An 11,362-nucleotide genomic window follows, 5' to 3' on the forward strand; every position below is an offset into this window, starting at 1 on the left:
ACACGGCCTGCCCCGGTCGGCCCCCAGCCAGTCGGGGTGTGGCTGTGTGTCCCATATGAAAGGGACAGCCATGGGGTGTCTGCAGTTTGGAAACTCCCCTGGGAATGTGGGTTCCCTCCTGTCCTTCACAGCCCCTGGAACAGGGTGGGGTCCTCCCTCAGCTATCATGTGATTGTGCACATGCACACACATGCAGGACACACCCCACAGACACAAATGCAGACATGCCCCCACGCACATGCGGATACATACACTCCACTCACACAGAAACACTATATACAGACACACATAACACAGACACACATATACCACACAGCATACCACGACACACTACACAGACTCACATAACACACACACCACAGACACGTATGCATAGATAACACACACATACTCCACACACACTATACAGACATACATACCAAAGACACATTATCATACAGAGACATAGACACCCACGTCACACAAAGACACACATACACAGAGACCATACACATACACCACACACACCTAGCATAGATATACACCACACAAACACATACACATAGACACATACCACACACACACCACACGAATACACAAAGACATACACACATCACATATACATTTATTATAGTGTACATATACTGTATAGTCTATTATATATTATTCATAAACTATACACACATAGTACATGTATATTGTCCATATACTACATATATGATATATTATATATGGTATGCATATTATCCAGATACTACATGTATCATATATGTTTATGTGTGTATATGTGTATGCATGTGTATATGTGTGTGTATATATTATACATACAGTGCCAAGGTCACTCCTACCCACCACACGAATACACAAAGACATACACACATCACATATACATTTATTATAGTGTACATATACTGTATAGTCTATTATATATTATTCATAAACTATACACACATAGTACATGTATATTGTCCATATACTACATATATGATATATTATATATGGTATGCATATTATCCAGATACTACATGTATCATATATGTTTATGTGTGTATATGTGTATGCATGTGTATATGTGTGTGTATATATTATACATACAGTGCCAAGGTCACTCCTACCCACTATATCACCCAATCAACCACTGTAGGAGGAAACTTGAAAAACTTCATAGGAAAGTAAAATTGGAGTGCAAGTTTATCTTGGTACTTTCTTCATAGCACAATACCCAAGAACTTTTTGAGACCTCACCTACTCCACATTTGTTCTTAATGCAAAGTTCCAAGTGAGGGCAGATTCCTTCATGTTACAGGAGAATATCACAATGTTATCTATCCCCTGTTTCTGGGACTCAAAGTGGCATTTTGTAGGACTTTTGAGGCACCTCACTTTGGGGGGTTCCAGATCAAGGCCAGTCCTCACCCCCACCCTACCCCACTCCACTACCCAGAACAGCCCAAGCATCACTCACCCCATCCGTGTCATCATCTTCCTCGTCCAGGCAGTGCAGGGGGCTCACCTGGGGGTCCGCACGCACCCGCAGCTCCGCAACCATCCCCTACAGAGAGAGAGCGGTCACAGCAGCCCTTAACAGGAAACACAAGCCACAGGGGTCCAGCTCATGCCAGCTCCCTGCTTGGAGCTTGGGAGCCTGGGAAGGGTGAGGGTACAACACCCAGAGAGTGAGGAATCTCTGGTAACTCCCTCTGGACCGAGATACACCTGATGGTAGAAGAGGTGGCAGAGATACCCAGGGACAGGTGACGTGCTCACCCTATTCACCCGGAACCTCTGAGATTGCTGCTCCAACACATCCCAAACCACCAGTCACAGACTACCTGGTCTTTTTTGTTTGTTTTTTAGTTTTCATTATAGGGCACATGAGCTTTCCAGAGGGACAGATAGGGAAAGCGAGAATTGAACCTCCAGCTGGATGAGCACGCCACAATCCCTTCTCCTCTACTCTCACCTTGGGATTTGGGGGATGCATGCATACACACCCAGAGTGATTCTCAAGCCACCAGCTCCAGGACTTGAACCACAAAACTGGTCATGTGAGATCCAGTGCCTTACCCTCCATGCCACCTGCTGGCCCAGCAGACAAACTGTTTCACTAACAACATGCTTAAGAGCTGCTTATGTAGAAGGTAGCAGTTGTGGCCTGACCTAATCCTGGAGGAGGGACTGGGTCTGGGGAAGGGAATCACTGCTGAGCCTCCATTCCCTGGGCCAGTCCTGCTGCTCCTGGCTAGAGGCAAGGGCAGGTTTTACTTTCCCAGCACTTTCACCTTTTACAGAAAACAAAAGTCGAAACCAAGCTCAAAAGGCCAGGGTTACAGACACCCTGGAAGGAAGCTCACACCATCAGGCGCTGAGACCACAACAATCGTGCCTGCTCCCACCCTGAGCCACCACTGGGGACCCTGGGACATGCTGTCCCCCCCAGGAAAGGCACAGTGTTCACACGTCCTTTTCCGAATGTTTGGCTTCTTAGCGTCTTAACCCCCTGGGAAGTATTTTAGTGTATTTTTTCCTAAGTAAAAACGGTATTTCATCAATTCTAAGAGTCACACTTTAACAACTCTCAATGAAAGGGTGTAGATTAAGGCCTGGCAAACCTTTTCTATAAAGGGTCAGGTGGTAAATGGTTTTGGAATTTTCTTTCTTTCTTCCACGAATCAGAAGAAGAAAGGCATCCCCCAACATGGGAACCCACAACCCACTTGGGGTGCTCAGGGAGGTCTTGGGACATGGGCCCAGGACCTCTCCCAGGAGTGGGGTCCGTTTGTCAGCCAGATGGTGAAGCCCTCAGCGTTGTACTTCTGGCCTTGTACTGGGAAACTGACTACAACAAAGCGAACGCGTGAGCGTGGCCGTGGCTGTCCCCATAAACTTGCTCCATGGAAGTCAAAGTCTGAATTTCGTGTAATTTCCTCACGTAAAGAACTTTCTTCTGCTTTCGACTTTTCCATGCACTTAAGATTGTCACAGCCACTCTAGCTGTGTCTCGCAGCCTGGCTGTGCAGAGCCTGGTCTAGGTTCTTGTGTTGATCCTGTCAATGACCTTCAGACTCCTAGATGCATGATTCCTGACCTTCCTGCATCACATAGGAGTATGTGACAATGAACACCATCAGCGGGTCCCTGGCTGGGTCTGCCAGGCCTCTGCTCATCTCTCAGGGCTTAGCTTAGGCTACCTCCTCCAGGACGAGTTCCCTGATGCCCCCTCAGGATGGTTAACACCTCCCAGGACCAATGCTGCCATCCACTTCAAAATCTGCCCTCTACACCCTCATCCCCTGATGCATAAGCTATGTGGATATGTGTGTGCCTGCATGCACGTGTGTACAAATATGTGTGCGTACACAAACACACCTACACCCGCTTCTAGCAAAAGAAGAGGTGGCAGAGATACCCAGGGACAGGTGACGTGCTCACCCTATTCACCCGGAACCTCTGAGATTGCTGCTCCAACACATCCCAAACCACCAGTCACAGACTACCTGGTCTTTTTTGTTTGTTTTTTAGTTTTCATTATAGGGCACATGAGCTTTCCAGAGGGACAGATAGGGAAAGCGAGAATTGAACCTCCAGCTGGATGAGCACGCCACAATCCCTTCTCCTCTACTCTCACCTTGGGATTTGGGGGATGCATGCATACACACCCAGAGTGATTCTCAAGCCACCAGCTCCAGGACTTGAACCACAAAACTGGTCATGTGAGATCCAGTGCCTTACCCTCCATGCCACCTGCTGGCCCAGCAGACAAACTGTTTCACTAACAACATGCTTAAGAGCTGCTTATGTAGAAGGTAGCAGTTGTGGCCTGACCTAATCCTGGAGGAGGGACTGGGTCTGGGGAAGGGAATCACTGCTGAGCCTCCATTCCCTGGGCCAGTCCTGCTGCTCCTGGCTAGAGGCAAGGGCAGGTTTTACTTTCCCAGCACTTTCACCTTTTACAGAAAACAAAAGTCGAAACCAAGCTCAAAAGGCCAGGGTTACAGACACCCTGGAAGGAAGCTCACACCATCAGGCGCTGAGACCACAACAATCGTGCCTGCTCCCACCCTGAGCCACCACTGGGGACCCTGGGACATGCTGTCCCCCCCAGGAAAGGCACAGTGTTCACACGTCCTTTTCCGAATGTTTGGCTTCTTAGCGTCTTAACCCCCTGGGAAGTATTTTAGTGTATTTTTTCCTAAGTAAAAACGGTATTTCATCAATTCTAAGAGTCACACTTTAACAACTCTCAATGAAAGGGTGTAGATTAAGGCCTGGCAAACCTTTTCTATAAAGGGTCAGGTGGTAAATGGTTTTGGAATTTTCTTTCTTTCTTCCACGAATCAGAAGAAGAAAGGCATCCCCCAACATGGGAACCCACAAACCACTTGGGGTGCTCAGGGAGGTCTTGGGACATGGGCCCAGGACCTCTCCCAGGAGTGGGGTCCGTTTGTCAGCCAGATGGTGAAGCCCTCAGCGTTGTACTTCTGGCCTTGTACTGGGAAACTGACTACAACAAAGCGAACGCGTGAGCGTGGCCGTGGCTGTCCCCATAAACTTGCTCCATGGAAGTCAAAGTCTGAATTTCGTGTAATTTCCTCACGTAAAGAACTTTCTTCTGCTTTCGACTTTTCCATGCACTTAAGATTGTCACAGCCACTCTAGCTGTGTCTCGCAGCCTGGCTGTGCAGAGCCTGGTCTAGGTTCTTGTGTTGATCCTGTCAATGACCTTCAGACTCCTAGATGCATGATTCCTGACCTTCCTGCATCACATAGGAGTATGTGACAATGAACACCATCAGCGGGTCCCTGGCTGGGTCTGCCAGGCCTCTGCTCATCTCTCAGGGCTTAGCTTAGGCTACCTCCTCCAGGACGAGTTCCCTGATGCCCCCTCAGGATGGTTAACACCTCCCAGGACCAATGCTGCCATCCACTTCAAAATCTGCCCTCTACACCCTCATCCCCTGATGCATAAGCTATGTGGATATGTGTGTGCCTGCATGCACGTGTGTACAAATATGTGTGCGTACACAAACACACCTACACCCGCTTCTAGCAAAAGAACAAGAAACCAGGTGATTGCTAAGATCAGGCAGGAGAGGGGAGCAGGGCCTTGAGAGACCCCTGCAGCCCCAACATGATGACCCTGTCATTTTCCCAACTCTAAGCCAGGTCAATTCCCCAAGCTGCTGCAGAGAGGCTGATGTCATGGTGAAGGGCCATATGCAGCCACAAAACTGCTACCTCTCAGGCCCACAGTGAGGGAGGCCCCAAGGCGAGCTGCTGGACAATCACTTCCCCGGGGCCGAGTTGATCCAGGGAGGCAGAGAAATGGTTTCCACGTTCTCCCCACTTAACTGAGCATGTTCCGGAAGCCCAAGGTAGGAAACACCTGTGAGAACAGCATCCAGGCCGACCCTGTGGGCTGGAGCCGTGTGGCCCCCCACCCACAGCTCCACCCTAGTGGTCCCGCACACCATGGCACAGGCTGCCATACTGATTCTCAGTCACCTCAGGATGGTCAAAGGAACTAGAAGGTTCCACAGTGGGTGGCAGGCCATGGGGCATCCAGGGTGCACAGCAGCATACTGTCTGTGGGACAGTCCCCAGGCTTTTGGGTGGATGCACTGTAGGAAGTGGGTGGTTGTGCCCTTCCAGAAGCCTCAGGGCTAAAGACTCATTCTCTCTAATGAGAGAAGTGACCAGGCCCAGGGAACACTATCTCCCTATTCTTGTCCTCAGTGGCTGAGATGCACAGGGGCCACACGGACATCTGAGATTAACCCTTTCGTTCCCCCAGACCAGCAGACTCAGGTGTCCCTAAGGAGCCCAGCACTACCCCTATACTACCCCACTGCCCCTCCCGAGCCCCCTCTCAACTTACCCTCCTGCCCCACCTCTCCCAGGGCAGATTTCTACTGCCTTCCAAGGCTGTGGCCTGGAGGGCTTCCTGGGTCTTAGACCCGTCCCAAGCGTCCTCAGCACAGGAAAGCTCGGGACAGGCACCCGTGAAGCTTGACGGGAGGTGAGGCCAGCCCCTTCTCACAGCCCAGTGTCCTCAATGCTCCAGCCATCAGGGAACCCAGGCTGTGTCCAGGGCCAGGAAAGGACAGCCCCAGGGAGAAGGGAGTGGCCCCCCAGCCCATGAGGGCACTGTGGAGGCTGGCCATAGAGGGATATAGGAATGGGTATGACCAGTCACTCAGCACAGGGATCTGAGGGGCAGGAGGCCCTACCTCAGGAGGGGCATGAGGAACTAGGCGAGTGAGTGAGGAGAGTTGGCCGCAGCTGGTCCAGCTAAAAACCCCGGAATTCTGGGAACTTCAACTACCATGGAGGGATGGTCAGACACCCGGGAGGGGTGCTCATGTGAGAGCGCATTAGCATGTGATTATGGGTGACAGCACTGTGTGCGTGAGAGCACCTGATCAGGTGTACACACGTAAGCGTGCACGTGAACACATGTGTGAGTGTGATCACATGAGTATGAAGCACATATGTGCACAGCACGTATCATCTATCTGCATGTGTGTGAGAGAACAGTATGCAAGTGAGGGCATACATGCGTGTTGGGATGTGTGTGTGAGCACGTGTGTAGTGCAGCAGAGACAAGGAGCAGGGAACCCGGGGCCTTCCCCGATGTGTGCATTGGGCCGAGACCCACAGAAAGCACAGAGGATCCTCTGCTTTAAGGCAGGGGGAGAGGCTCTTCCTGCAAGTCAGCCTCCCGGGGTCAGGTTAGAGGTCAGGGGCTGGCATGCTAGAATCACCTCTGAGATACAAACTTTCAGCTCACCCCAACCTGCTGCAGGAGGGGAGGGGGGACGGGCATGGAATTTTAGAAAACAGCTTTAGGGGTAGGCCTAGGAGGCATTTTGGGAGGTCTCTGCTACAAGGAGGGCCTGAGTACTCTGTGGGTAGGTCCTACAGGGCTACAGGGGGCCTGTGACCAGTAGTAGGTGCTATGGCTTCTAAGCCAGGGACTCCCAGGACACGCTCAGAGCAGAAGGTGGCAGGAGTGCGAAGGGTACAGGCCACTGCAAATAGGAAAAAAGCCCAGAGGCCCAAAGATTATGACACTGAAGACATGAAGGGGTGAGGAGCACCACGCACAGCGTGCACAGGGCGGGCACGAGTCAAAGTCATGTGGTGGGCGCTGGCCACGAGGGGAGGCAGAGAGAGCCTGTTCTAGGGGTGAGACTCGGCCCAGGAGGCCATGCCTCCCCCTCCACCACCTCAACTCTTGTAGCTCCCATCCCACGGTGGCCCTCCCCAGGCAGCCCCACCTCCCCTCTCTATCTTTGACCCTTGTGGCTCAGCTCTCTCTAGGCAGCAGGCTCTGTGGCCTCCCAGTGCAGGACCTCCTGGCTGTTGCCCACTTGTCCTGGCTTCCTGGAGCCTCCTGAGCCTGGATAGGGGCAGGCCACTGTGCCACAGGCAAGCTGCCTTCTCTCTCCTTTCAGCGGGGTCAGCGGGTTGCATTAACACAGTGCCATTCTGTCCAGGTTATGCCAAGTGAGAGCAGAGTCAAAGAGGGGTTCCAAGTGCTGTCATGGGATGAAAGGGGTGACAAGAGACAGAAGAGTGGCTGCCTGAAGGCCCAGGACCCAGGGTGGTCAGGCTGAATGGTCAGACAGCTGGAGTGGGAAGAGAACACGCAAATCCCCAGGCGGAGGAGGCTGGGCTTCCTGAACACACAGCACATGGTCCAAGGGAGGTGAAGTCGGGAGAATACTCCCCAGATGTCTCAACAGAATGCGGCGCATGGCCAAGACAGCTGGAGTCCTGCTTGGCAGACACACGGCAATGCCTGCATGCACCGTGCTTGCCGGGAGGCGTTTGTCACTAAGTTCAACTTGAGAAGAACACATCTGAGCAGGCCAGTGATGCTCGGGAATTCCTTGGTGAGAAGAAATGGGGCCAGCACTGACAGGGGCCATGGTTCCAGGCACAGCTGACTCTCCCCTGAGCAGGGGTCAGGGCGGGAGGGCTGAGCAGCCCTACACAAGGGGATTCTAAAGGCCTCATTTCCTCTCAGCTCCCAGAGCCCTGTGTCCCATCTCACAAACTGCCAATATGAATGGATCCTTCCTAAGACCTCAATTCATAACTCTCCACAAGAACCTTGGGCTAAAGCAATTTTGCCTCCTAGGCTACTACACCCTAGGCTGCCCCTCTCCTCGGCTGGAATTGGACCTAAAGCCACAAAGAAAATTCCCGGAACATCCAGTCTGTGGACCAGGACAGGAGCCTGGCAGCTAAAACAGATGGGATACAGCCTGCCACAGCTGAGGACACACAGGGACCTTAAGCTCCCCTCCACCTTTCCAACCTAAGGGATTTTGCTGGCATGCTACAAGTCATGGGGTCTTCTCAGGGCCAGATTAACCATGCAAACACTTCACACATCTCAGTGGTTTAAAAAAGTGCCAAAGAGGGACCAACAGATGACATAATGGTTACATCACTGGACTCCCACATAGTTGACCACAGTTTGGGTCCCAGACCTGGTGGCTTAAACCTCACGTCAGGTGTGTGGGTATGTGTGCCCAAGATCCTGAGAGGAGAATGGAGAAGAGATTGTGCCCTGGCCACTCTCTCCCCTATCCCTCCCCCGTAGGTGATTTCTCGCTTTCTGTCTCTGTCTCTCTGGTGAGAACATGTGCCCTATAGCAAAAATCTCTCTCTCTAAAAAACAAAAAGTCAGCAATAAACTGGGGAATACAACCGATAGCATGCAGGGCTGGCCCTGTAGTGCACTGGGTAAGCCTGTGCATTGGAACCCAATGGATCCCACACAGCCAGTCTAAAAATCCTAGCCCCAGCAGCTTGAAAAAAAGCTGGGTGTGCATGCATGCCCAAAATCCTGACAGGAAAGAAAAAAGGAAGAAAAAGGATTGCAACATTACTACCCCCTTTGATGGGTTCTCTGTCTAAACCCCTTTCTCTCTCTCTTTCACTCTCATTCTCACTTTAGCAAAGTGAATGTACTCCCTGGCAATAAAAACTTTTAAAATATTTGCAGCATGCAAAATTAAGGATTAGTTTCTTTCATATATAAAGAGTTTCTATAAATCAATAGAAAATGACAGAATCCATAAAAAATGTAAGGAATATAGTCAGATCAGACACAAAAAAATAGGAATACAAAACTATTCAATAAATGGGTGAAAACATAACACTTTGTTTTGGAGCCAGCCCCATATCCTAGTGGTTAAGAGAGCTGGACTCCACACGGCTGACTGGGATCGAAATCCCAGCCCCACAGCTTGAAAATCATGCCAGGCATGTGTGCGTGCCTGCCCCAAATCCCAACAGGATGGAGAGATGAGGAGAAGGGATTGCAGTGTGACCATGTCCAATCAGTGTTTCTCCCTCTGTCTCTGTCTCTTTCTGAGGAGTGCAAGTGTTACCTGACGAAAAAAATTAAAAAAATAAAAGTTTGCTTCCCTAACAGGCTAAGGCTTACAGATTAAAATACCCAGATACCGTGTGCCTACGTACCCACTGGAACACATGTTTCCCACAGAGGGCAGGCAGCACCGGCAAGGCCAGGGCAGGGTCCCATGCTGCAGGGATGACTGAGGCCCTGCTCTCAGCAGCCAGCCAAGGCGCAGGTGCACGCTCAATGACACGCCATCACTGACAGCCTTTCTGTCAGTGTTGGAGATGTCCAGAACTTTTGGAAACTTACTGTATCAAGAAATGGCTGGGAGATCACAGCCGAGGGCTGTTACTAGAGAGGGTGACTCTCGGTGAACCTTCCCATTAATCATGTGCAAGGATCAAAAGCAAAGCACAAAGAGGCCCAGTTTGGTGTCAAAGTCCTGGCAGCTCCTAAACCCTGAGGGTTAAAAGTGCCTGCCAAGGGTCAAAGGTCAGCTTTCAGAACCCTGAGACACCAGGACTTAGCACAACTTCAAACAAGCAGCCTTTGTCTGGCCAATAATTAACCTTCTGTCCCTAGGACATGCCCCTGAGCACACTGGGACCCCTGTGTGGACCACAGGGCAGGGGCACCCCAGTAGCAGATTGGCCTGGATATGAAAATCCAGGGCTGATGAGTCAGCCCAAGGGCACCCACACAGCCCTTTCCAGGAGGCTGGCATCTCAGACCCTACCCAGCCATCGAGGGAGCATTCCCAGCTATACCTGGTAGACAGCTGCTTGCTCACCACTGTGGGGGAGTTCCACCCACATTGCCGTCAGGTGACATGCATAAATGATCTGGGCTCCCCATGACCCGTGGTCCCTCACAGCACCCAGCAACCGCCCCTGGATGTGCCCCACTCAGTTTACGGCTCTGCCTGCAATTCTTCCACGCTTTCTTAACATGGACCACAAGCTTTCACTTTGCAAGGGCAACACCGACTGTGTGGTTAGGCCTGGGCTCAGCCCCACACTCTCAGGGTATAGAGGGGGTATGCATGGGGGTGCTGATGGGCAGGTGGGCATCTAGTTACCAAGCAGTCTCAAAGACAGCTGAACTTTCTTGCTGGGCCCTGGGGTCTCAGAAACCACACAGTCCCAAGAGGTCACCCCTACCCCTCCACCAGCCTGGGGTTACCTGGAACTTGTCAGGATCTGCTTCGCCGGCCTGGGCCACAAAGAGGCCAGCTCCAGGCTCCAGCTCCAGGCCCCGTGAAGATCGAGCCAGTGGTGCCCTCTGGACCTCCTCGCAGTCCACGTAGAGTGCCACGGAGCTGCCATCCACGCTGAGTGCAAGGCGCGTCCACTGGCCAACCAGGGTGGGCAGGCGGAAGCGGGCAGCTGTGTGAGTCTGACTGGCACCCGGCTCAGTGTAGAGCAGCGTCAGGTATTGGTGCCCATCCTGTACTGCTGAGAGCTTCACGCCCAGCAAGACCACAGCCTGTGCTGCATCTGTGATGGCAAACAGCACCCCTGAGCCCGGTGCAGCTGGCCGCACATGAAACAGCAGCGAGAAATCACGGAAGAAGGGGCTGGGGAAGTGGAACCGTGCTGCACGGCCACCGCTGGCATCTGCTCCGAAGACATAGGCCGGCCCTACTTCGGGGTCCTCGATCCGGGCCACCTGTTGGGGTGGAGGCTCCCCGAGAAGCTGCAGCAGCCCCACCTCCTCGTTGACATGCTCTGCAAATAGGAAAACACACCTGTTGAGTGGCCCAGGGTGACAGGGGCCAGGCAGGGCACAATGGGGAAACACAGTCTGGAGGGCTCACCCATGCCCCTGGCTACTACCCTGCCCCCTCTGGGCCCTGTGCCTGTGACCAGCCTATAGACACCTGGACAGTGCTCTCTGTGCAGAAAACTGTCTGCAACGGACATGGCAGCCACAGGCCACTGTACTCCTGGCCACACATTCCAACCATCACCGCCTCAGTGGAGGGGCTCCTGAAGATGCCCACAG

General features: G+C 52.2%; 1 protein-coding gene across 1 annotated transcript in view; it reads right to left on the reverse strand.

The window, feature by feature from the left end:
- COL18A1 (collagen type XVIII alpha 1 chain) overlaps nucleotides 1-11,362 on the reverse strand; it is a 69,685-nt gene that overhangs the window by 38,138 nt on the left and 20,185 nt on the right. The window contains exons 4-5 of the mRNA XM_014584527.1: nucleotides 10,541-11,085; nucleotides 1,445-1,531 (exon numbers count right to left, since the gene is read on the reverse strand). Of these exons, the coding sequence (XP_014440013.1) occupies nucleotides 1,445-1,531; nucleotides 10,541-11,085 (632 nt within the window). The remainder of the gene's footprint in view (nucleotides 1-1,444; nucleotides 1,532-10,540; nucleotides 11,086-11,362) is intronic.

Source organism: Tupaia chinensis, unplaced genomic scaffold, assembly GCF_000334495.1.
Source record: "Tupaia chinensis unplaced genomic scaffold, TupChi_1.0 Scaffold147038_1, whole genome shotgun sequence".
In the NCBI taxonomy this organism is placed as follows: Eukaryota; Metazoa; Chordata; class Mammalia; order Scandentia; family Tupaiidae; genus Tupaia; species Tupaia belangeri.